Consider the following 25,445-nt stretch of genomic DNA (forward strand, 5'->3'; position numbering starts at 1 on the left):
ATATAGTAAGAGACAGGCGCCTTGAACTCCCCAGGGCATCTGGAAAAACAAAAGAAAGAACACCTCCCCATGGTTCGCAAAATATAGCAGGAGGTTTCACCGCGGGTGTATAGTCACAAGGCGGTGGCAATGGGAATAGCAAAAAAAAAAAGGAATCACATGTACAAAGAAAAGGAGGCCGAAAGGGCAAGACGCTAATGGGGAATCACAGAAGGTGGGATGTGACAGCCGAGACACGCTCGAAGGCAGCGTCAATGCTGTTGCAGAGGGCGTTGAAGGTTCTCTTAGCCGAATCGCTAACTTCAGAGTTGTCAACGACGAGAGTGAACTGAGCAGTCTTCTCGGTCGAGACACCTTCAAACGTGATGTCAGCAGCGGGAGCAGGAGCATCAACAAAGAGAGCAAAGGCAGGATCGGACTCATCAATCTCGACATCGGGGTTGGCAACGCCGATGTCAGACTGGCTGGGTGAGTCGCTAATAGGACGGTCGACAACAGGGGCCTCATTCTTGGAGCTCTCGGGGATGCTGAAGGAAGAAGAGGATTTTCCGGACAGAACCTCGGCATCAAGGGCCGGGCCCTCGGGAACCTCCATGACAGCAAAGACGGGAGTGTTGCCGTAGTTCATATCGATTCCCGAGTTCCAGCCGGCGCTGTTCATGCCCATGCTGGAGTGATCCATACCCTGGTTAGGGACCATAACCATATTGGCTTGGGGGTTTTGCTGCATCTGGAACTCTTGGCCACGGTTGGCGTTCGTCTCCTTGGGCATAGCCTGCATGCTAGGCTGGGGTGCAGCCTGCTGGGCTTGTTGCTGCTGAGGTTGCTGTTGAGATTGCTGCTGAGGTTGAGCGGGCATAGTGTCACCCATATCGTTGAGGAAGTTGGAGAAGTGGGGAGATCCCAGAAGCATGCGGGCCAAGTCGTTCAGGCGGGCATTTTCTTCGTAAAGAGCGCGGTTCTGGAGGCGAACCTCGTGGGCCTCGCTGGTTCTAGCAGCCACCTCGCTTTCGAGCTGACCAATGTATTCTAGTAGGAGGCATTAGCGAAACGAACATTACACATGTATTCAAGTGTTCAGAGTCATACCCTTGCGGCGAGATCGGAAAGCGCGAGCGGAAACCTTGTTTCGCAACTGGCGGCGCTCTTTGCTGCTGAGCTTCTTGCCCTCCTCACTAGCGAGAAGGCGCTCATCTTCATCCATATCGGCCTCGTCCTTCCGGGCCTTAGCCATCTGCGGCATACCGTTGGAGGGGCTGGGGGAGCCCTCGCCATTGGCCATGGCATTCTGTCGCATCTGCTGAAGTAGGCGAGAGATACGCTCCTCAACCACGGGGTCAGGGTTGCGGGGACCGCGAGCCTGGGGCATAGCATCGGGCACCTGATCCGGACGCTGCTGTATCTGAGGGCGGACCATCTCACTTTGCTTTTGTTGCTGGGCCTTGGCCATCGCAGCCTGCTGCTGATGCATGCCGGGGTACATGCGACCGACTTGTGTAGACGGACCAGCCTGAGCCAGCTCATGGCCGCCGAGAGCGTTGGGATCGACATATTGGTTCTTGTTTCCAGGGTTTGCCGGGTAGAAGTATGGCGAGGGGTTCATGTTTTCGGGGTCAATCTCCATCTCCGAGTTCCGGCCCGGTGCAGTGTTGAAATCGAATGGGGCGTCCTCGCGCTTCATGTGATGACCAGCATACATGTCGGCGCTGACTGGAAATCCTTGACCATTGTTGAAGCCCATCGGAACCTGGCTGTAGGACATGGCCAAAGCACCGGGTGGGAGACCAGTCTGCTGTCTGTGTTCATCGTACTGGTGGCTTGGGGCCTGGAATGCCAGGGGAGACTGGCCACTTGAGGCAAAGCTGGCACTGCGGGCGTCGCTGGTGCTGAACTCGGTACTTGCGACCGACGGTTGGCTGACCATAACCTTTGAGCGGGAGGGATCGGATGTGTAGGTGAGTTGATCGAAGTTGATGAATGAGTCGAGATCCTGGTCATAGTTGGCAACCGGTTGCATCGGGTGTTCTGCGAGAGTCGCCATAGTGATCTGGATAAGGCTGTCTCTCGACTGTGTACGGAGTAGGGATAGCGTAAATGGAATAGGGTAAATATAGCGTGAGATATGGCGTGAGATAGGGATGCGGGTGGGTATAAATGAGATAGATTGATGTGATAAAAAAAAAAGAGGGAAAATATGAGGACAAAAAGGATCCTAAAAACGAAGGTCTAATAGAATATGGATTTGGATCTAGATGGATAAGGTGAAATTGGATGGAAATGGGGAAAGGGACAAAGTGTTCCGGAATAGCAACAGAGGCTTGCGCGTCCTTTCTGAGTCAGCGGGGGACTCAGGAATGCAACCCCGTGATTGGTTGACTTGCCACTCGACGGGAATTGTTTACCATACCGTATCCCGGGAATGTTTTCATGATTTTCAGATCTATACTCGAGATGTCCGGACCAAATTTATGAATGCCACATTACTCTCTACTAGTGATAAATCAATTGCTTGAAACCTATATTTATTCAAAGTCTATAGCCGATAGTTTGTTGGACATTCAATAGTCACAGTACTCCGTACTCCGTACTCCCCTATTATACCTAGGTACTCTTTTGCCGGTCAAAACATTGGAAGTGGGGTAATCTTAGGGCATGAGCCATTTGATCCCATTGGCCCTCCGGGAAAACTTACCAGGGCTCGGGGTTACTACAACCGTATGGTATTGTAATTGTACCTTTTTTTGTCCCTTTCATGACGCAAGTGGCTGTGCCATGTATCTCCAGGTCTGTTTATCGAAGATTGCCCCCTTTAGTAAATTTTACATTCCTGGTGACTTCAGTGTTGGATTATGTTGTAGACCACCTAAAGATACGCGAGAATATTCCAGTGGATTTAGGACTTGCAGGTTCAACCTTTAAGAAAATAACCTACCAACCTTGTTCGGACTAGAAGTGACTATCACCGCAGCTAGCGGCTTTCGGGGTTGAGCCAATTATTTCAAGTGGCTTCGCCCCTAAGCAGTGGGTTCTCGTAAACAGTTTTCTGTACGGAGTACGGAGTACTTTCTGCAAAAAACTTCGTACAACATACGATATAGGTTGAGTCCCTGACCCATAATACCAATACTTATATAATATAAACATATGCCAAACAGATTGTGATCCAGGGTGCATTTTCCATATTCCCATGTATCGACTAGAATCCCTTGTTTCATCCAAACTAGGATGTACGTACGCCGGCGTCTCGCCAGGCCGCCAGGCCCCCTGTACCGGAAAAACCAGGGTGAACCAGTCAGAGAAGTAGATTCGGGAGTTGGTCCTCTCGTGCTCCCGTGTGAGAATTACAATAAGCTTTTCTAAAGTTCAAGCGGGTCGGCAAGAAAGGATCCTAAAGGAAAACGATTCAGGCTCTCGGTGGACTTCCGTGCACGTGATGTGGCAATCTATTCCAAATATGGCTAGTTGGCCCGTCTCTATAACGCTAAATCTCTTCCAGTCGATCTCCGAGGTCCTTCGCCCGAAGTCTCATTCTCAAGTGCCCACATTACTCCGTACACCGTACTGTGTCTATGGATTCCAAGATTGGCACTTTAGAACCTTCCTTTTTTTCTATAGACTTGCCTATTTTGATTGCCCCTGAACCTTAACAAGGCGAAACACAGGGCAGACATGGTGGACCTCGTAACTTATTCCCTCTTTCCTTTTCCCCCGAAGAACCAACTCTCCCCTGAGTCTGGACTCTTCATTAGCCTGCTTCTTTATTTTTTTTTTTTGTGACCAGCGATCAGCTCGATGGTAGGGCTGACTCGGATTACCATTGATCCCCGATCCAGTCCAGTGACCGCGTGCAAAGAGGCTGAGTTAGTTCTGCGCCTACAACCTCACTATTAAAAATAGACACTAGAAAAAAATACTTCAACTACGGCACTTCACTAGGGTCCATCATGCCGATACACAAAGGGTGATCACAGAATTCGAATCGAACTACCTTATTTTTGAAGTTTCTGTAAGAACGCCTCTTGTGCGGAACCTTGATGAAACTGTCCCAAGCCTCGAACAGTGGATCTAGACCATTGTCAAGGATGATATTTCCCCCGATGGTAGCTACATACAACCCATACTCGTGACATGGGTCGGTATGAAAACTGAGCCTCTGGCATATTTGCCCCCGAGCATTACTTACGTGTGCTTTCTGCACCTCTTTTTTTTTCCTAATGCAATCACATAGGTCTAGACTAGACCAAACCCCTTCCTCCATTGTCTAGTTGTCTAACGCCTCCTACTATTAAGACCCGCCATGCCCTGATCTCCAGGCCTAGCCTTAAGACCCTACAAACCCTGGCAACGAGTCTGTTTTCTGGTTGTCTGACGACTCGGCCCAGGCCCGCTCAAATTTCAAATAAGCATGGGCGTGTTCGAGACTCTTTAACGCTCCGGTGGAGATGGAGAAATTAAAATCTAGATCTAGATTACACCTTATCGTAGACAATGAGTAAGTAGAATTTCGGTTGTGTCCCGACTCCGGTACCTGACTAGAGATCTCGATCCGTCAGTCTGGGCTTTGCTTATTTGGCTGTTCAAGGACTGGACCTGGTCTTCCCCGGTCTATCTCGAATCTGGAGCAGAATGGAGCACAGCCACGTGTCGCTAGAGAATCTTACTATTCATGTTGCTGGCATTTGGGCGAGAGCACATTAATAACATAGTATTCATCTTCTAGTACCTGGCCTCGAGAGTCTAGATGCCGATATTATCCAAGATGCCTGGTGGACTAACACAACATAGATGGTATAAACGATAGCATATTATTTGTTAAGACTCTGGATGCCAATGCTGCTTTCTATATGCATGATTGTACTGCGTCCTGGCGTCCTGTCTCAAATTTAACTTAGAAAAGGAAGCATTACATCTTGTATAATAGTATGAATTGGCTTTTTTTGTTTAGTTTTGAGTGGAATTCCACCTATCGATTTCTTGTGACGCAGAGAGACACTATTCCTTCAATATATATATTTAGTTTCGATGAATTAACCACAACGCACAGAATCCAAAAACCATGACTCACAGTGAGACCATGGATATCTCCTACACACATAAAGGTACGACCTCTCATAATTTACTGAATAACCCATGTAGCAAAATACGAGCACAATGATGCAAATAGCGACTCCGCCAAGGAATGTGAGTAATCGCCTCAGGCAGGGAACCATTCCTCTTTCGGACCCCGACCCCAGAATGTTCGTCAAACAGCATCCCATTTGTTCACATTTGTCCACACTTGTCCACATTTGATTCCATGACTCGAGAAATAATAAGTCTAATGCGATCATAGTGGCGCATTTTGATTCTGTAAAGGGGCTTGAGGACTGTGACTGCCCTTGCTAGTTACTCTACATATGAACCCGCCCGAACCGACCTCGGTTACTATTTTACTTCAGATACATATCTAACACTTGGATCTTGGCGAAAAACACACAAAGACCAAGAATTCCAACTCATCTGCTGAAGCCATGACATCCGCCCCGACAATTCTGGCAACCCGTAAGCAGACACGGTTTCATCTGCTAGATGATAATCCTTCGCAGGAGGTATGGGTAGCCACAACAATGACCCAGGTGACCACTGACGCTCAAATTTATCCCATTATCAGATTGATGTGGATGGACTCAATATTATAGTCACATCGTCTGCACCTGAATCCACGGAAGATGTATCAAAATCAAAGACCAAAGGGAAATCAAAGGCCAAGGCTGCCGGGCGAGAGCTCATTTCAGACGCGCACCTACGACTCAAGGCAGGTGTGCACTATGGACTGTTAGGTCGCAACGGAACTGGGAAGTCAAGTGAGACAGACCCTCGCAAGTACCATTTGCAAAGCTCGGTATATTAATGTTACCAGCGCTCCTCCGGGCAATGGCTGAGAAACTCATCCCTGGCATCCCGCATGCGACTCGCATGGCAATTTTGCAGCAGACGGACGAACAGGATGACAAAACTTTTGGCGAAGACCCTAACCAGGACAAAACGGTGTTGGAAGCTGTTCTCAGCAGCGATGAAACTAGGAACGAGGCTGTTCGGGTGGCGGAATGTTCGTATGTCTATTTAATTGAAATTACACTTGACTGACCTTCCAAGTCCTATCCAAGAGTTTTGAAACCGAAGATCCAATGCAACCCGTGCGGGCGATTCGCAAAATTCGACACCAGAAAGCAGAAAAGCATCTCTTCCTGGCGCAAAAAAACGCAAGCCTGAAAAGCGGTGCTCGGGGTCTACAAGCACGGAAAGACTTGAAGGCTGCCGAAGGGAAGCTCGAAACCACATCGGAGATGTCAGTAGTATTGATTCGCCCTAGCGGGTATATCTAACTTCTCCCAGGATGGCCCAGGATGTAGACGCCATCGATGCGGAGACAGTCCAGTCGGATACTCAAGCTGCCGTCGAGACGCTACAAAATTTACAGTCTCAACTCGAAGATGTAAGTATTTTTACGATGGCCATTCACCTACTCCATTAACCTGAAACCAGATGAAACTTGCCGATATGGAGCAACAAGCTCGTCGTATTCTCCTCGGTCTTGGTTTCAAAGAAGACGGATTCGCGAAGAAAGTCTCTACACTCTCAGGTGGTTGGCGTATGCGATGTATGCTAGCCAGCGTTCTAGTCCAAGATCCCGACATCATGATCCTCGACGAGCCAACCAACTTCCTGGATCTTCTTGGGGTAGTGTGGTTGGAGAACTACCTGAAACAACTTCGCGACACATCAGAGACAACCATCGTCTTAGTCTCACACGACAGGGATTTCATCAATGCTGTCTGTGAGGAGATTGTCATCCTCCGAGACCAGAAATTGACGTATTTCCGAGGGAACCTGTCTGCATACGAACAAGATTTCGAGGAACAGAAGCTCTACCTGGGGCGCATGAAGGAGGCACAAGAGCGACAGGTTGCGCATATGGAAGCTAGCATCCGGGAGAATATGAAAATTGGGAAGAAAACCAATGACGAAAATAAGCTGCGACAAGCTAAGTCGCGGCAGAAGAAGGTTGATGATCGGATGGGTCTTCAAGTCAGCGCGAACGGGGGCCGTTTCAAGCTGAACCGTGATTTAGTCGGATACCATTTCCACAATCGAGCTGAGATCGAGGTTCCAACAGATGAAAAGGGCGCGACTATGAGTTTGCCCGATGCGACCGAGTTGCGGTTCCCCGGACCGTTGGTATCACTTGAGGGTATAGTTTTCCAGTACAAGAAGACCGATCGCGTCATCTTGGACGACGTGAACTTGGTCATTCACTTGGGTGATCGTGTCGGGATTATGGGTCTCAATGGTTCGGGGAAGACTACTCTGCTTCGTGTCCTGACTGGACAGGTATCTCCTTCAAGGGGCAAGGTTTCGACTCACTCGCGGTTGAAGGTGGGCTACTACAGCCAACACTCTGTGGAAGAGCTGCAAGAGCGTGGCCGAGGCGAGCCTAGTTTAACTGCACTGGGGTTATTGACGATTGAAACCGAAGGATCTATGAATGAGGGCGCTATCAGAGGTCTACTTTCTTCGATGGGGTTAGCAGGTCGTATTGCATCTGATGTCCCTGTTGCCAAACTATCAGGTGGACAACTGGTATGTGAAATGTGAAAGATCAATAGAACATTCGACACAAGCTAATAATATTGTCGAATCCAGGTTCGCCTTGCATTGGCTCGAATTGTCTGGAGTGCACCACAGCTTCTCATTCTTGATGAAATCACAACTCATTTGGATTTCTACACTGTCACTGCATTAGCTACGGCTCTCTCCTCCTTCAACGGCGCTGTGCTTCTAATTTCACACGACCGTTTCCTTGTTCGTTCTGTAATCGAGGGCAAGCGAGACACCGAGCACAAACTTGATGAAGATTTCGAAGGACTGGAGGAGGAAGAGACCCAAGAAACGCCAAGACGCCGGTCGGTCTATGTGATTAAACAAGGCAAGATGAACGAACAGAAAAATGGGGTGGAGCAGTTCGAAAAGAGCCTGGTGAAACGGGTTCAAAAGTTGTTACCGAGTATAGATTAGTTGACGTAGTTGACTCCATGACCAATTGAAATGATGAAGATGTTATGACTCAGCACGGAGCCCGCCGAGAGCCAAGTGCGATAAGAGAACGTTCCCCTCATTCCTCCGCGGAGTACCTCCTGCAATATATATTTGCTTCCAACATGCAACATTTTACTCCTTGAAACAACTTCCTCATGGCTGGCTTGTGCAAGCGGTTCTGGTCTTGCCCTAGGGCTGCCCGCCAGTGGAACCTACAAACTCGACCCCAGAGCACGCGCGCCGCATCAAGACCTAACGCCACCGTCGCCGTTCCTGATTTACCTCCTTCACATCCCTTGACTAAACCCTCTAAACTCTCAACACTCAAGTCTGCGAAGCCCTTCTCCGAATTCCTCACTGATACCTTCAATCGCCAACATGACTACCTCCGAATTAGCGTCACGGAACGCTGCAATCTTCGGTGTCTGTACTGCATGCCCGAGGAAGGCATAGACCTCTCGCCCTCTGCGAAACTCCTTACGTCCCCGGAAATTCTATACCTGTCCTCGTTATTCGTCTCACAGGGAGTAACCAAAATCCGATTGACGGGTGGCGAACCGACGGTCCGCAAAGACATCGTGCCGTTGATGCAGGATATTGGCAAGCTGCGACAGAATGGGCTTCGGGAACTGTGTCTGACAACTAATGGAATATCATTACATCGGAAATTGGACTCGATGGTAGAGGCTGGGCTGACGGGTGTCAATCTCAGTCTCGACACCCTGGATCCGTTCCAGTTCCAGATTATGACAAGACGCAAGGGATTTGACGCTGTGATGAAGAGCATCGACCGAATTCTGGAAATGAATAAGGTCGGCGCAGGGATCAAGCTGAAGATCAATTGTGTTGTTATGAGGGGCATGAACGATCGAGAGATCCTCCCGTTCGTAGAACTGGGCCGCGAGAAACCGATTGAAGTGCGCTTTATCGAGTACATGCCTTTTGGCGGGAACAAATGGAACCAGGGAAAGATGTTCTCATATCAGGAGATGCTGGATGTTATCCGAGAGAAGTATCCCACATTCGAAAAAGTGGCCGACCACAAGAATGACACGAGTAAGACATACCGTGTTCCTGGCTTCGAAGGCCGCGTGGGATTTATCACGAGCATGACGCACAACTTCTGTGGTACCTGCAACCGGTTACGCATTACTAGTGACGGGAATCTCAAAGTCTGTCTGTTCGGTAACTCCGAGGTCTCCTTGCGGGATATTATTCGCAAGGAGAATGGTGGGAGCCCAATTGACGTGGATGCAATGAACAACCTGCAGCTGTTGGAAACAGTACAAAACGCAGCGCGTCTTAGTGACGAAGGCGGCTTGGTGAATGAGCGCGAACGTGAAATTCTCGACATCATTGGAATGGCAGTGAAACGAAAGAAGGCGAAGCACGCCGGCATGGCGCAACTAAAGGACATGAAGAACCGCCCTATGATTTTGATTGGTGGGTAGCCATTTTCATCTTTTTTTCATGATTGGAAACGCTTTATGACCTGTAAATCATCTCAGATGATCATTTCTTTTGGTTTTTCATGAAATCGGCGAGATCTTACTTGATACCATGTACACATGAAATTGATATATTTGGACATTGTTTATCGAATTATCAAGCTGATAGATGAACTAGATAATAAGCCGAAACCATGGGGATCACGGTCTCACCCTTGGTCAACCATACCCGTACATATGCTTTCGCATCTCCCTACAGCTTCCCAAATTCGTCTCTACCACTCCGGGCGCTCTAAACCAGAGACCAAAGACTGTATTCCTCGCCCATCCCTCTCTCTACCTACAACCTCAGACGCCGACCTCCCTCATCTCACACCATCCAAAACCGTCCACATGACCCAGATCACCGAAAAGCCCGAAACAAAACGCGTCGCCACAGCCGCCTGCACCGTCTCCTTCTCGAACTCCCGACCCTGGGATATCCTCCGCGAAGGCAAAACCACACATAAAGGCGACGTCTTCAGCGTTGCCCGGATCGCGGGTATCATGGCTGCCAAAAGAACACCTGATATTGTGCCTCTTTGCCATCCCGGAATTGGAATTACTGGGGTCGAGGTTAGCGTGGAGTTGATTGAGCCTGGACCGAACAGGGATCATGGTGCTATGGATGTCGTGGCATCGGTCAGCTGTTTTGGTCGTACAGGCGTGGAAATGGAGGCTATGACAGCTACTATGGGTGCGGCTTTGACGGTTTATGATATGCTCAAGGCTGTAGATAAGGGGATGGTTATTGATTCTGTTCGATTGTTGGAGAAACAGGGGGGGAAGAGTGGGCATTGGGTGCGGGAATAAGTACACATATGTATACATACATATGTAGTTAGTATCGAAGGCGTTCGACTGCTATATCTACATCGTGGCTTGCCCTTTCCGTTTTGGTGCTCACCTCTTGCCGCTTTTTTACAACCGAGTAAAATTGAGCACGCTGTGTATTTTACATACTCACCAAACCCACCTGGCCTACTCCGTACTTGGAGCAGGGATTCTAAGTCCGATCTCTGGCCATGTCAAAGGTCATCAAAGGTTATAGAAATGTCTCGTATACACCTAAAAAAAGGCATATAAAAGCACATCTAAAAAGACCATTAAAAAGACATGACTGGGCCGCATAAGCGGCTATCTATTCTTGTTATTTATAAAATGGGAAAAGGATGAAAGCAACTAGGTTTGACCCTGATTAATACCACGAGTATACCAGGCTGGATGATCTCATAAGTTGTGGGGGGGGGTAAGGCGGATGACTTCAGGACGATACATAAGGCTCAGCTGATAAGACCTCGATTAGAAACAAACCGCATTGGCCTTCAGTTGAATTGATATTTCCCCTTTTTCGAGATTATCGGCAGAGGGTTCCGACTGTTCTCGTCAATCTATTGGTTCGTGTGGCTCTATTAGTAAATAAAACACTTTAACTAGTTAGTTTGTGACATAAAAGATGCCAGTAAGTTGGCTGCCACTTACTATCACCCTAGCAGTGCTTCTTAACATAACAATTCTATAATTCAGATCGTTGAATATCCTTCCATTTCTCACCTATTTCCATTCATTCACTCGTTTTGCATCGTCCGTTCCCGTGGGGTTATTTAGTGCAGGCAATCGGCATGGTAGCCGGCGACTTCGACACGACTCGTGTCTTCCAAGGCACTCCATATGTCAACGGTCAGGCTTCAGGGAAGCTTATCACAAGCGAGTTGGAGTTGAGCTTCTGGGGCGGTGTTAATCCTCGGACGAGCGAGGTTATCGATCAACACCATCCATTGAGCGGACAGCATCTTCAAGAAGCCATCCTCGCTATCCCCGGTGGACGTGGCTCATGTACCGGTAGTACAGTCATCCTGGAGCTTCTACTGAATGGCAGAGCACCTGCCGCGCTGATCTTTGAGCGGAGGGAAGACATTCTCACCCTGGGGGTGATTGTTGCGGAAGAGATATTTGGAAAGGCCATTCCAGTCGTGACGCTTGATCCGATTGAATTTCAAGACCTTATCAAGTTCAACGGGCGCGATTTTCATGTCCTCAACGGCCAGGTATCCACACACAAGCTTCTGGATACAACAGCCAAGGACCCACTAGTGGTTGGCGCAACTGAGCCCAGCATTTCGACTAAGAGCATCAAGCTCACAGAGCTTGACAATGCGTTTCTCAATAACGTGTACGGAGATGCCGCCCGTGCAGCAATGCGGATCACTTTGAGACTAGCAGAAGTTCTGGGTGTCAGCGAATTAATGGATGTCACGCAAGTTCATATCGATGGCTGCGGCTACACGGGTCCAGGTTCTCTCGCGTTTGCAGAGAATCTTCGGGATCGTGGTGGAAAGGTTCGAGTCCCGACATCGATGAATTCCATTTCGGTTGATAAGAATCTTCGACGCGTTCAAGGTATCAGTGAAGAGTTTAACAATGCGGCTGTAAAGCTAGCTGACGCATACACCGACATGGGAGCTCAACCAACATTTACATGTGCACCTTATCAACTTGATAGTGCGCCAAAGTATGGAGATCAAATAGCCTGGGCCGAGTCGAATGCGGTTGTTTACGCCAATAGTGTGCTCGGTGCAAGAACCATGAAATATCCTGACTTCTTGGATATCGCAATTGCTTTAACTGGTCGTGCTCCTAAAGGAGGCCCGCACGTTCAAATCAACAGATTAGCCTCGGTGATTGTGGAGATTCCTAAAATTTCACCCGCAGAAATTGATGATTCATTTTACCCTCTGCTGGGATACCAAGTCGGAACATTGTCCACGAGCGAAATTCCCGTCGTGATCGGACTCGAGTCCTTCGCCCCAACTCAAGACGATTTGAAGGCGTTTGGAGCAGCATTTGCGACTGTTTCTAGTGCTCCAATGTTTCATATTGTCGGAGTGACCCCCGAGGCACCCAACCTCGAGGCTGCGATAGTAAAGGGGTCAACTGTGCGTTCCATACATGTACAGCATGGTGATTTGATCAACTGCTGGGACTCTCTAAACAGTGCGCCAAGAGATCAATCAGTTGATTTGATATCTCTGGGTAATCCACACTTCTCACTGTCTGAAATCGAGACCCTCGCGGAACTCTGTAGAGGCCGCACCAAAGACAGCCGAGTTGCCGTCATGATAACGTGTGGGCGATCGACATATGCCTCGGCTTGTCGAGCTGGCCTGGTAAATGAATTGGAGATATTTGGAGTTCAATTTATTACGGACACCTGTTGGTGTATGATCACTGAACCGACCATTCCCCAATCTACGAATGCTATCATGACAAATTCGGGGAAATATGCACACTACGGCCCTGGTCTCACTGGGAAGAGCTTTTATTTTGGAGGTCTTGTTAGATGTGTTGAGGCAGCGTGTGGAGATAACTATGCTGAAGTTAAACCACGTTGGATGAAATCTGGACCTTGCGAGGCTGCCTAGGGATTCGGTTCCTTGTGCCGAGGGTCTTTGGCGGTAAAATATCGAAGGCTTTCGTTTCAAGCATATGATGTACGGTCCTTGTATCTCATGGATAACTAATCGTTGCATTTGCAACCTAAAATCCCCATTGAAGTTATACTGGTAATAGTGGCGGCTATTATATCCCTAGATTAGGTCTAGTGCACTTGAAATCTGGAGTCTGTGGACCCTGATCTTGATACCATTGCGATTTTACAACCTTTCTCGGCTAAAAAGACAGCTTTCTGTATTTTCTGCATGACGCTTTATCCTGATAAAATGTAGGTCTTCACCGACTCTGACTATTGTATGACACAAATGGTGAGCTACATACAAGTGCATCAGTCATTCCTGATTTAGTGGCACCATCGATTTACAAGGATACTAATCTACATGAGATAAACTAGGAAGGATTTCGATGGTGTGATGTTGGGCCAGCCAGTCAATCTCCCGCCCTGTGACTAGGATTCACTATCTCAAGTAAGGTCACGCGGATGGCCTTTCAAATGTTGCATCCATCTATGATATCACCCAAGTCCTATGCTGACATTGAATCCATGCAGCCCAATTGTATTCTTGTCTGCTCAAGTGTAGTGGAGGGTAAACTTGGGGGTAAAGTTGCCGTAGCTTCCTATAAAACCAACTTTCAACTAGAGGAGAGTATTCTAAATGTACATATTAAAGAATCTTGAATCTAAACACATCCGCCCATACCGCCGGTGGCGCAGAATCTGCCGCCAGCAAAAAGTGAGATTCGCTATGATCCCATTATTCAAGTTTCTGGGAGATATAAAGCCTGCTTGGTAGCAAATGAAACTATCTTAGAAGAAACCAAAGACCTTATTCAATTCACACCTGCCTCTTTGAAAAAGAAAGTAGCCGACGACGCAATGACTCTCGCTAATGATCATTTCGATTCGAGCAAGATTCAGACTTCTCCTTCTGAACATGTGGCGAGTGGTAAGTTAAGCATCTCTGCTTTTTTTGAAGAATTGAACTACTGATCAAAATATGACTGACTAGTTTCTCCAGACTCAGACGGGAGTAGATGCGCCTCACCATTTGGTGCCGAGATTCTGTCCCAAGTGTTAGAAAAAGAGCTACTTGATTCTATCGACGATGAACTTGTTCAGGTGTTGCAGAGCCAAGCGTTTCTCGGATCCAATTCAAATATTCAACCAGAGAAGCAATTTTTCTTCCACTTTGTCAATACCGTGTCCTACTGCATTCCACTGCCCTATGACGAGAGACGAAGATCGCTCATCGCGTTTGCCGTGCGAGAGAGCCTGAAGGATCGGCTTGTGATGGGTGTGATTCTCGCCTTAGGCGCTTCTCATTTTATAAACACAGTGCCATCGGAGGGAGCAGAAATAAAATCCCTCATACTTGCCAAGAAAGAACTGGTTCGGGCAGCAAGAAAAGAGCAGTATTTGCGCTTTTCATCACAGCTCTCCCAATGGAAAGATGCTGCAGGTAATTCAATTGACCTTGAGAGATTCCTCTTAATATTTGTTCTATGCCATGTCTTCGAGATGTCAGAAGGGGTGTCAGAAGAGTCATGGCTCTGGATGGAAGAGACAAAGACAGTCTTTCTACGTGCTTTAAGACCATCTCTTGAGGCTAGTGGAATAAACCAAACTGCTTTTGCCAATGAGGGCCAGTCACAAGAGTCGATTCAAAACAAGAATGATCTTCTGCATGTGTTTATCTACATGGATGTCTTAGGATGCGCTACTTCTTCTCAAAGATATGTGTGTCAGCCTCAGGCCATTTACATCTTGCATTGGACGTCTAAATCTTCAGATGATGGGAGAATTGCCAGTGTTCAATATGAGGTCATTGAATTGGTTTCGCAGATTACCGATCTCCAGCTTCAAGTGACGAGCACATCGATTCTCTCTGCTCCACTTATTTCCCAGTCCATCCATATCTCAAAAACTATTAACGAAAAATTGGGACTTGGTTGCGACAACAACCTTTCGGTTGAAGAGTGGCCCATCCTTCGGGCTTACATTTCTTCGGCATTTATTTGGCTCCATTCTATTGTTCACCCAAAAGAAATTTCGAGTGAGAAAATACAGGGAGAGGCTCGCAGTGGCTTAGATAGCCTTTCCGCAATACCTTTTTCATCCTGGTATTCACTCTCTCTGTTCCCCTTTTTTCCTGATAGGAGTGAACTGTGTGACGAGGACTGATCGGCAATCCATCGACACACTACTGGCTAAATTTGAGAGAGTGCGCCGGCTCAAGTACATTGGTCAGTCAATTAGAGTGATCCATAGCGCATGGCAATTGTACGATGAACGAAAAGGAGAAGGCTGGAACTGGAACCACATTGTGGCATCGGGAGTATTTCAAATACCATTGTTTTGAGTCGAACACGGTATTTCAAACTCGAATATCTATATAATACCTCATTTGAGTAATATATCATGCGAATAGGCAATGACCTTGGAACGTACTATTGGTAATATAGTCCCTCACAATCACCAAAAAGTCGGCATAAGCTACCGAAAGTGGGCCTTGGCGATATGCATCAGATGTGCGCTATACCTGATTTAGGAATTTACCCAGCGCGCTTATCTTATCTTATCTATATCCCCCATATTGGGTGAAGGCGAGTAGGTAGACGTATGCTTGACCTTATACCTGATTATCTAGAGACCACATTCTATCAAGTAATTTTACAAGTAAACATCAATGGATATACCACGAATCTTGTGATCCAAGACGCGTGATTTGTTCAATCTCACTCACGGCTATGGCTGAATAACCGAAAAAAGAATGACAATGCACTAAGGTAACTATCTACCCATTCTTCCTGTCTAGCTAAGTTTGAGCTAGTATTTCCCCACTCAAACACCACAAGAGCCCTTCATTGGCTTGACGCACTTGAGGACTTGGGAATGATAGGCCGTGGCAGGTCCACAAAATCAAAATCAGCCGCAATATTCAAAAAAGTAGAGTTCCCCGGATGTGCCTCTTTACTTTCCCCCTGGAAAATGTAGGTCGTTGGAAATCATGGGTCGAATTCATAACCAGATTCAATGTCTCGCATATCTTTTTCTGAAAGAACCAACCCCAAAGCGTCTATGTTAGCAAGAAGTTGATCAACCAGTCGTCCTCCAACAATTGGATAAACATATCGGACCTTGTGCATCACATATGCTAGTGCCACGCTCGTGACCACTGTGGAATGCCGGGCTGCAATATCTTCCAGAATGTGTGATACCTGGACTTCGATCGGACGTGGTTGACATTTCCGACCCGTATTGCTCTGCGACTTTGATAATTGCTCGCGTTCCGAGGCAGATTTGAAGCTACCACTCCCGAGTGCACCCCAGGGACATATGCCCATCCCTTCGGCATGACACATTGGGATTATATCGCGCTCAAAATCACGCTTCGCTGCGTTCCACTGTCCTTGGTAGACAGAAAAAGTTCGCATTCCGTGATCGCGGGCATCTTTCAAGCAGGCTGTTAGCCCGACAATTTCTACGGAGGAATGAATGTCTTCTTACACTGATTTGCCCTGCTGACGACCCAGGCAGGAGTGTCGCTGATACCCAGGTAGAGTACTTTTCCCGCAAGGACAAGCTGATTGAGTGAGGTCATTACCTCTTCGATGGAAGTCCCAAAGTCCCACCAATGGACGTAAAACTGTATTTAATTGTCAGTCTCAATTGGATTCAGGGGCATTTTCGCATATGGGGTAGACCTACCAGGTCAATATAGTCTGTGCGTAACTTTCGCAAGCTTGCTTCCTCGGAAACCCTCAAGCTCTTGGTGTTATTGCCAACGAAGTTGGCCTGGATCTTTGACTGGTTGTATAGGCGATGGGCCGACGAATACTTTGTTGCCAGCACAATCTGATCGCGCACTCCTCGAGTCTCCATCCATTCACCCAGCCATATTTCGGAAACCTCATCTTGGTAGTTGTTTGCCCTGGCGAGTAATTGTCAAATGATTGAAATAAAAACTGTATTAGAAAAGACTCACGTATCAATAAAGTTTCCTCCGTTTTTATAGAATGCGTCCAGGACTGAGAACGTCGTATCTTTGGTACATTCACCCAGAGTTTCCTTCCTATTGGACTCGGGTCAGATCTGAGTGGATTTCCTTCATGTTGTGCATATTAAACAAATACAGAACCTACCATGCGTTCCCAAAGTTCATGGTGCCTAGGCACAATGGGCTTACTTTGACGCCGGCTGTTGGGGCAAGCAAGCGGTAGCGACCAAGCCGGGACTTGGTATGTGGATTGATCGTGGGCATCTTGATGAATAATTACTTCCTCTTTGTGAATATCTCAAAAATAGATACGTTCTTATCAAGAGTGAAGTGGAAGAAGTTTTAAAAGCGTTGCAATGGTATGAACTCATAAAACCTGCCTCGCCCAAGAGGGATGCCCTCTCCGGATTTCTTGCCCCCACCGACCAGCTAGTGTCTCAACGCGGCTACTATTTCACCAAGAGAGGTAATCTCGGAGTAATATCTCATTTTTTTGCGAATACTTTCTCGGATATCTAACTAGTACTAGTGCTGCATGCACTTGTTCTGTGCCGGCACTTGAAGCGCCCCGAGGGTATTCCATACGGTACTAACGCTAGCTTCCAATATTGACTTGACCATTTGGAAAGACCATGTCCTCCGTTATGCCTCGTTTGAAGGAGACAATAAACTAGACCTTCCTATAGTTAAAGGGCTGAATACTTAATTAGATCTGCCGTACTAACTACCATCGAAAGGTGGCCCATTACCATTTCAGATGGACCGGATATGTGTACCGAGTATATAGTCATTCGTTGAAATTTTGCAAGGGCGATATACTTCGTAGTGTATGCCTCCATAGCAGAGCTGTGGACGATACACTGTGTTTAACCCCACTTTTCTGCTCTCACACCCCCTCTTACGCACCCACCTCCACTGTTTTAACAGATAATTTCCCGTTTTCTCAACGTCTGATCACTTTGATTTCTCTATTACCTTGAACACTTCGCCTACTCAAGATTTTGTGCTAAAAGTCAGAATGACGTCGTCGCCAGAATGGGATAAGATGCTTCGAGGGGAGTGGTATAATCCAGGTTGTGAGATCCTTCAACAGAATAGAGTCCGTTGCAAGAAGGCCTGTCAAGCGTTTAACACCGCCAGTTATGCATCACGCCGAGAGAAGGTCAGGCTTTGGCGGAGGTAAGTGATTTTTGGGAACGTCAACTCGGATGATGGTTGATGGTCTTCGGGATGATGTTGGCGATGACCTAAACCTAACTCTTGACCAACTAGCGTGGTTGGTGATACTCGGCCCCTTCCTCTGCAACTCTCAGATCCAAAGGCGGATGAGGCACTGTTCGATGAAACCGATCCTTTTGTCGATGAACCAATCTCCATTGACCACGGCTTGAATTTCAAGGTCGGGAAGGGAAGTTTCTTGAACTTCAATCTTGTCGTCCTAGATACATGTCTGATCACTGTTGGTGAGAATGTTCTTTTCGGACCTAATGTATCCCTTTATGGTGCCCTCCATCCCATGGATCCGGCAAAGCGACGTGGACTTAAGGGTCCGGAGAGCGGAAAGGAGATTCATATTGAGGACGATGTCTGGATTGGAGGCGGTGCCACAATTCTGGCCGGAGTTCGAGTAGGGCGAGGCAGTACAGTAGGCGCGGGCTCCGTTGTCACAAAGGTAATCCATGCTCTTAGAAACGCATGAGCCGAATCCTTGACTAACAACACGATCAGGACGTTCCACCTTTTTATTTTGTTGCTGGAAACCCTGCCAGAATCATTGCACAGATAGAGACTACCATGGATCCCAGGCAAGACATCAAACCGGCTTGAGGGCGTTGATCCAACGAGGCAGTGAGAGAGTAGGAGGACAGAGAGAGAAGGTGTGGGTACCATCTAATAGCCGGTAGGAAATCAACAATATTAGATAGAACATACACAAAGCATCGGTAAATTTGGACATCGGCACATCTTCTCTAGCTCAACACGCGTATGGATTTTTCAAAATTCTATCTTCCAAGTCTGCGTAATACCCACATTGGGTTTCTAAACAACTGCGTACGATGCTCTCCCATTTTCTTGCTCATAAAACCTGATGGAGGCAAATGAAACTTCTCCAGAATGATGCGAGATTTTCACCGAGTCTTTCTTCTTCCAATTGGGTGGGAAATAAATCACCACAATTTTCCCTATTGTGATATTTTCCATGCTCTTCAAGTATTGAGCTGTTTGTGGACCGTCTATCCCGATATTCTGTGATGATAGAGTGGATTCTTCAAAGACGAAATGGCGGTGGATGAAAGCGCCATCTTGGTAGTCAAATGTCTCGCCGTCGTCGATATACAACGACCCTTCGGCTTCACCGTCCCGATTCAAGGCCATTATGAAAGTAAACGGATCATACCTCATGCCGGCGCTGCTGCGACAAATTCACTCTCGCCGCGGAACAATGTGACCACTATGGAGGAACAAGGGGATTTTTCCAATAGGTGCAGGGACAGAGTGGCGACTGGCGCCCTGGTAAATGGTAAAGTCGAAGTAGTCGTAGTACTTCTCATCGCCTGCCAAGTAGATATCCGTCACATCCATTTGCTCTACTACAGGTCGTATGAGGAGACCACTTCCACCTAGCCAGAATTGAGAGTCAAGCGGAAAGCCTTGCTCCTCGTTCGGAAATGCATAGTATTGAGGGCGTATTATAGGCATTCCGGTGACTGAAGCTTCTTGGAACGCGGTATACCACACTGGAAGAAGTTGATATCTCAAGCGAATTGCCTGGATGATGATCGTTCGGAAAGGTTCCGCAATCAGGTAGGGTTCCCGACGCCGTGTGTCAATGTGTGAATGCGCACGGAAAAATGGATACCAGATTCCAGCTTGATACCATCTCGTGAGAAGATCTTCTGGTGGGTCATTGAAGAAACCGCCAACATCAGCGCCTGCGAACGGGAACCCAGCAACACCGTTAGTTAATATCATAGGCAATGACATTGCGAGGTGCTCCCAGGTGGCTTAGTTGTCGCCAGTCCACATAGCAGTCATCCGCTGGGATCCAGAGTAAAACGACCGGGTCAGGATGAATGGCCGTCGATTATTCTCACGATCTAACATAGCCTGGAACGTCGCATTCACCATTGTAAGACCGTTAGCGTTGTGGATATCACGATGCTCCCAATTATCAAAGTGGAGGTTATCCCTAGGCATGGTAGCTTCGGGTCCATCAAACACTGAAGGCTCATTCATATCATTCTCAATATAGAGATTTGGTAGAGAGCCCTGGAATCGATCATACTGATGAAGAGAGCTCCACCAATGATGTGTGGCAGGATTAAAGGTATCGATCCAATTTGAAAGACCGGGCCAACAATCAGCATCGTAGATTTCGCCCTTCTTATCCAAGACAGCCAAGCCCTGTGTTCTAAGTTCTCGAGAGACAAAGTAACTATCTTCTGCCTTTTTGATATGCGGGTCAATCAAAACGACCAATTTTCGCTCTGGCTCCATCAGTGCCTCTTGCATCCCTTCCGGGTTGGTAAATGAGAGAGGATCCCACGTAAAGTATTTTCGCCCATCCGTATACTCTATATCGAGCCATATTGCGTCGTATGGGATTTGGTATTTGTCGAGATTTTCAAAGAGGACGTACCGAGTTTCCTTCAGCAGAAGGGCATCTGCGTGCTCGGGAATCCCAAATACATGGTTATAGCCAGGGAAACTAACGTCCATTCCAACACTCTCTGGACCGCGAGGCTTGGAGTCTGTGTGTCCATCGAATGATTCTTCCCACCATGTGCTCTCGTCTTCCTCGGTTTTCGCTTCATGGGTGTGTTTCCTTGGCCTCCAATGTTCCAAATTCAATAGACCTCGAGAATTCAGCTGCACATGCGTCTCTCCTTCAATCTGGAAGTCCACCGCGAATGGCGCATGTTGTATTATTGCCCTGAATTTGTTTTCTAGGCCGAACAAGACTCTCGTGGTAGTCTTAACGGAATTCACCTCTATCTAAGGATCCAGTATGGCCGATTTACTCAATTCTAACCCTCCCACGATCGTCCATTTTTCGGCCTCATGATAGCGCTTCTTGTTGACTTTATCGCTTTGGATTTCAGTTTCTTCCGCCATGCGCTTTGCTTCATCAATGGTTATGCGCGTTGCACCGGACTCGAGGAAAGAGACAATTATGGGTAATTCGACACTCGTGCCCGCTGCAAGCTTTTTCAACAAGATCCCCGTCAATTGACCATTCCCGAAGTGCAAGGTACTCGGATCCAGCTCGTAGGGAGACCCTGAGACGAGGTCAAGTCTTGTTAGCACCTGCGAATCGCGGGTTATCTCACTACCGAGGCGGGGTTAAACGCCCTTCCGGTCATTCTCCGGATGACAACGTTAGCTCGAGAGCCTGGGTTTGCGATGGCTGGTAAGAACATCAAGAGCATCACCATTGGGGCAGATATCCCCGACCTAGCTACCACTACGGTGGAGTTACCCTGAATGGTACGACTACCGTCTTCCTGACTATAACTGTGGCGCGATGGGACTCAATGTATATCCCGAATGTAGCTGCGTGGTGTTGACAGAAGCTGCGCAGAACTATAATAGCATCTTCCAGACCTCTCGACCGCGATCCAGGCCGCCACCAAGTTGTCCTTTGTCCCGCCCACTGCCCCGCTTGGTCCAACGCCATTGGTATCCAGCACGCTTTCAGGCCAGTCCAATGGTAGATAGACTGAACATGAGACAGGGGATCACAGGAAGAGGCGGGACAGAAAAAAAATGACATGCTGGGGGGTTAGGATGCCGAATTTGGGCAAATAAATGTTCAAAACAGACGAGTTAGAAATTAATTGGGGTTTAATTGTGTTGTGTTCTCTCTTTGGGTCTTCCTAAATCCTCTATACGGAGTACTACAGTTACATTTCCTACAAAAATAAAAAGATACCTCAGGCTGGGATACCATCACGTGACCCACAGCAAACTACAATATTCTAATATAAAGAAAGGATAGGATACGATGTAGTATTGACTGATTGTGGTAGTGTAGCTACCTACGTATACTACATAATTTGTAGTACATATTATATATATTATATATAATATATTATACATATATAGGTAGGAAAGGTCTTCAACCCTAATGGGGTATTGTCTCTATACAGGATCAGCCCTATAGGCCAAGCCCTTGGAATTCTCCGTTCACCGTACTTTCATTTCTTTTTTTACCTTTGACCAATGATCTTTTTATATTTATTTATGAATTATGAATTTATGAATTTATATCTTATTGATATACTTGGTTTGTGCCTAGGCACATTCCTATCTGGCCTAAACTGAGCCCACATAACTCGAATTGGCTTAGCTTTTCGACCGTTGAGCTTTTTTGACATTTTCCCTTGTCTTTGTCTGAGATTCTAATTTTTTTTTTTTTTTTACAAATTCTTCATTTGGAGGTTAATAGTGTTCGAGATATCTTGATTCTCGAGTTGGGTGGGGTTTTGCTTGAAAAATCCTGCCTCCCCCAAAAAAAGAAAAACTATTACATTGACAGCGCCTCAACGACAGATAATTCACCACACAGCAAGGACTGCGCGTTATCAACGACCCCTGGCGAATTTTGTCGCCAAATAAAAATGCATGCACTGCCGATCTGTAGGTGCCCCTGGTCTACTAGTCTACTTACCCATCGGATTTCCCTAACCACTTTACATAGTCGGCAAGTGGTGGAGGCACATCGGGAACGCCATAATGGCAGTCCTTCCACCCTTGAATTTTTTGACTCTACACTATTTCTATTTCATTGTTACATGCATGATAACCAGTATCATTTTCTATTTGACCTCAACTCCACGGCAGAGCGTTGCCTATGCAGACTCCATTTTCATGTGTGTCAGCGCCATGACCGGGGCTGGATTGAATACGGTATGAACTGTATCTCATGGCGATATCGTCCTGAAACTAACAACCCAATGCTCAGGTGGATCTGTCAACTCTAAACACCTTCCAGCAAGCAGTTTTGTTCACCTTGCTTATCCTGGGCCATGCCATTCTCATTTCTCTCACCGTACTTGTAGTACGTAAGAGGGCCTTCGAGGCAAAGTTCAAAGGTGTCTCCGATGAACGAGAAAGGGAACGATCTACTCGTAACCCCTCGCAAGTTGAGCTGCAGGTCCAGGAACCCGCTCAGGGAAGCACCGGAACTGATCTCTCTGGCGAGAACGGCGAAGGACATAGCTGTAAACCACGCCCAAAGTCATCCGTGCTGGTCCAAATGAAACCGGGAGAGTCATCATCCCGTGAAGAACAGTTGTGGGTGGATGATGACCAAAAAACCATCGGCGGAACACCCCGTCATCATCACCACCGAGTCTTCCCTATGGCTGGTATCGGGGCGAGACCCGATCTGCATAACCACCCCCGCGACGCAGTCCCCAATGTACCCTTGGTTGTAAAGGATTCGGTGTCTGGTTTCAAGGGAATGCTCCGCGGCACACAGAAATACATGGCCTCCAAGGGTCTTGTTTCCCGCAACTCTCAATTCCACGATCTCACTCCTGCCGAGCGTGACGAACTAGGTGGTGTGGAGTACAAGGCCGTCTCGTTTCTGTCTGTGGTTGTATTCCTTTACTTCATCTTGTTCATTATCTTCGGCATGATCGGTGTTGGTAGTTGGTTGGAAGCCAATGATCCCGCCGTGACGCGCACAAATGGCCTCTCGCCTTTTTGGACGGGTGCTTTCTTTGCTGTTTCTGCTTTCGTGAACAGTGGCATGTCGCTCTTGGATGCTAATATGACTGCTTTGCAGTTGAAGTAGGTGGCCTTGACCCCTCATGTTTCATTGTCAAACGTTACTAACCACCTCTAGTGCTTACCCACTTCTCACAATGGGTTTGCTGATTCTCGCGGGAAACACCCTCTTCCCATGTTTCCTGCGGTTCATCATCTGGACTATGAGGATCATGCTTCCGGATCGACCGAAGTGGCAGTCGTGGCGCATAACCCTTGATTTCATCTTGGAGCATCCTCGAAGGGTACGTCGAGTTGCATTGCCTTGGTAGCTTGCAGAGATAGACACTTATCATGAATCCAGGTCTATACGAATCTCTTCCCCGCTCGCCATACATGGTATCTACTCGGCACGATCATCATTTTGAACGGTATCGACTGGGCGGCATTTGAGCTGCTGTCTATTGGAAACAAGGACATTGAGAGTCTTCCCACCGAGTACCGTGTGTTGGATGGACTCTTCCAAGCCCTAGGTTTGTCAATCAATATTACCAACACCGCTATATCTGAATCAAGCTAACAAATTATCTCGGATAAAGCGGTACGCGCTGGTGGATTCTACGTTGTAACCATTGCCGATCTTCGCCAGGGTCTCTTGGTTCTCTATGGTAAGTGCTTTCAAAATCCTTGCCCGACTCAAATATAATCATGCTAACACAACCTCTAGTACTCATGATGGTAAGATATTGTAGTCTCATATCCTATCCACCAAAAATCCGAACCTAAAACTAACAAACTCACTCAGTACGTCTCCGCGTACCCAGTAACGCTCACAATGCGGTAAGTAACCCATGAACACCACCCACACCAAACCAACCCCCAATCTAACACCCCACACAGCAACACAAACGTCTATGAAGAACGCTCGCTAGGAATCTACGCGCACGACGAATCCCCAGACTCTCCAGCAAACACAAGCCGCAGCAACGTAGTAATGGACCTAATCCGCCACCACCTCGGCCGTCCAGGCCTATCCGAGACTTCACGCGGCTACTTCGTGCACCAACAGCTCCGCTCCCAGCTCAGCCATGACCTGTGGTGGATCGCGTTGGCCGTATTCTTCATCGCCATCCGCGAGTCGGACCACTATGAATCCCAGCCTGTGGCTTTCTCCACCTTCAATATCATCTTCGAAGTCGTCTCTGCTTACGGCTGTGTGGGTGTCAGTCTTGGGTTCCCTGGGAAGAATTACTCGTTCTGTGGTGCCTGGCATACTATTAGCAAGTTGATCCTTGCGGCTGTGGCGTTGCGTGGTAGACATCGTGGTTTGCCCGTGGCGATTGATAAGGCTATTATGTTGCCTAGTGAGTCTTTGGCTTGGGCTGAGGAGGAGGATGCTGCTATGCGGAGGGATAGGTCTAGGGCTTGGGCTCAGGAGCATGGGCCTATTGGGTCTGTTTAGATGGTGCATTCTTTTTGATATATACCCCCCCCCCTCTGCTTTTCTTTGCTAGCTGATTTATTGGGCTGTTTTACAGAGCGTAGATTTATGAGACCTATGATGATATGAAGCTTGTTAAGATAAATGATTTCTTTTGTAGGACTGAGTTAGCTACCCATGGTGTATCCTGGTAAACAAAGTAGACATATGCAATAACCGTGTGAAGTAGATGGACATGGACGTGGACAAGGAGATATACAAATTAAAAACAGAAAC

General features: G+C 47.4%; 11 protein-coding genes across 11 annotated transcripts; 6 read left to right on the forward strand and 5 right to left on the reverse strand.

The window, feature by feature from the left end:
• Positions 1-205: 205 nt before the first annotated feature.
• Positions 206-2,041, reverse strand: N7487_010566 (bZIP transcription factor; the record flags this gene model as incomplete). Its single annotated transcript, XM_056878296.1, has 2 exons — positions 206-1,029; positions 1,090-2,041. The coding sequence occupies 2 exons, from the start codon at positions 2,039-2,041 to the stop codon at positions 206-208; spliced, it is 1,776 nt and encodes a 591-aa protein (XP_056726876.1).
• A 3,469-nt stretch (positions 2,042-5,510) lies between these two features.
• On the forward strand, positions 5,511-8,055 carry N7487_010567 (ABC-F family ATP-binding cassette domain-containing protein; the record flags this gene model as incomplete). The annotated part of the gene is made up of 6 exons (XM_056878297.1): positions 5,511-5,588; positions 5,651-5,843; positions 5,900-6,092; positions 6,376-6,475; positions 6,526-7,620; positions 7,684-8,055. 6 exons carry the CDS (start codon positions 5,511-5,513, stop codon positions 8,053-8,055), a joined length of 2,031 nt encoding a protein of 676 aa, XP_056726877.1.
• A 176-nt stretch (positions 8,056-8,231) lies between these two features.
• Positions 8,232-10,376, forward strand: N7487_010568 (molybdopterin cofactor biosynthetic protein; the record flags this gene model as incomplete). The annotated part of the gene is made up of 2 exons (XM_056878298.1): positions 8,232-9,519; positions 9,703-10,376. The coding sequence occupies 2 exons, from the start codon at positions 8,232-8,234 to the stop codon at positions 10,374-10,376; spliced, it is 1,962 nt and encodes a 653-aa protein (XP_056726878.1).
• An 809-nt stretch (positions 10,377-11,185) lies between these two features.
• Positions 11,186-12,985, forward strand: N7487_010569 (uncharacterized protein; the record flags this gene model as incomplete). The annotated part of the gene is made up of 1 exon (XM_056878299.1): positions 11,186-12,985. One exon carries the CDS (start codon positions 11,186-11,188, stop codon positions 12,983-12,985), a length of 1,800 nt encoding a protein of 599 aa, XP_056726879.1.
• A 908-nt stretch (positions 12,986-13,893) lies between these two features.
• N7487_010570 (uncharacterized protein) lies at positions 13,894-15,198 on the forward strand (the record flags this gene model as incomplete). The annotated part of the gene is made up of 2 exons (XM_056878300.1): positions 13,894-13,963; positions 14,036-15,198. The coding sequence occupies 2 exons, from the start codon at positions 13,894-13,896 to the stop codon at positions 15,196-15,198; spliced, it is 1,233 nt and encodes a 410-aa protein (XP_056726880.1).
• An 824-nt stretch (positions 15,199-16,022) lies between these two features.
• Positions 16,023-17,278, reverse strand: N7487_010571 (Norsolorinic acid reductase B; the record flags this gene model as incomplete). Its single annotated transcript, XM_056878301.1, has 5 exons — positions 16,023-16,468; positions 16,525-16,663; positions 16,726-16,948; positions 17,003-17,089; positions 17,160-17,278. The coding sequence occupies 5 exons, from the start codon at positions 17,276-17,278 to the stop codon at positions 16,023-16,025; spliced, it is 1,014 nt and encodes a 337-aa protein (XP_056726881.1).
• Positions 17,279-18,032: 754 nt separating this feature from the next.
• N7487_010572 (sugar O-acetyltransferase) lies at positions 18,033-18,841 on the forward strand (the record flags this gene model as incomplete). The annotated part of the gene is made up of 3 exons (XM_056878302.1): positions 18,033-18,193; positions 18,287-18,686; positions 18,743-18,841. 3 exons carry the CDS (start codon positions 18,033-18,035, stop codon positions 18,839-18,841), a joined length of 660 nt encoding a protein of 219 aa, XP_056726882.1.
• Positions 18,842-19,054: 213 nt separating this feature from the next.
• On the reverse strand, positions 19,055-19,390 carry N7487_010573 (uncharacterized protein; the record flags this gene model as incomplete). The annotated part of the gene is made up of 1 exon (XM_056878303.1): positions 19,055-19,390. The coding sequence occupies one exon, from the start codon at positions 19,388-19,390 to the stop codon at positions 19,055-19,057; it is 336 nt and encodes a 111-aa protein (XP_056726883.1).
• Positions 19,391-19,438: 48 nt separating this feature from the next.
• Positions 19,439-19,999, reverse strand: N7487_010574 (alpha glucosidase II alpha subunit; the record flags this gene model as incomplete). The annotated part of the gene is made up of 1 exon (XM_056878304.1): positions 19,439-19,999. The coding sequence occupies one exon, from the start codon at positions 19,997-19,999 to the stop codon at positions 19,439-19,441; it is 561 nt and encodes a 186-aa protein (XP_056726884.1).
• Positions 20,000-20,020: 21 nt separating this feature from the next.
• On the reverse strand, positions 20,021-20,734 carry N7487_010575 (uncharacterized protein; the record flags this gene model as incomplete). The annotated part of the gene is made up of 1 exon (XM_056878305.1): positions 20,021-20,734. One exon carries the CDS (start codon positions 20,732-20,734, stop codon positions 20,021-20,023), a length of 714 nt encoding a protein of 237 aa, XP_056726885.1.
• A 1,901-nt stretch (positions 20,735-22,635) lies between these two features.
• N7487_010576 (uncharacterized protein) lies at positions 22,636-25,190 on the forward strand (the record flags this gene model as incomplete). Its single annotated transcript, XM_056878306.1, has 8 exons — positions 22,636-22,654; positions 22,716-22,924; positions 22,980-23,812; positions 23,868-24,033; positions 24,093-24,261; positions 24,328-24,396; positions 24,481-24,568; positions 24,629-25,190. 8 exons carry the CDS (start codon positions 22,636-22,638, stop codon positions 25,188-25,190), a joined length of 2,115 nt encoding a protein of 704 aa, XP_056726886.1.
• Between the last annotated feature and the right edge of the window lie 255 nt (positions 25,191-25,445).

This window comes from Penicillium crustosum (assembly GCF_028827405.1).
Source record: "Penicillium crustosum strain IBT 35664 chromosome Unknown utg000004l_segment0_segment0, whole genome shotgun sequence".
Taxonomy (NCBI): Eukaryota; Fungi; Ascomycota; class Eurotiomycetes; order Eurotiales; family Aspergillaceae; genus Penicillium; species Penicillium crustosum.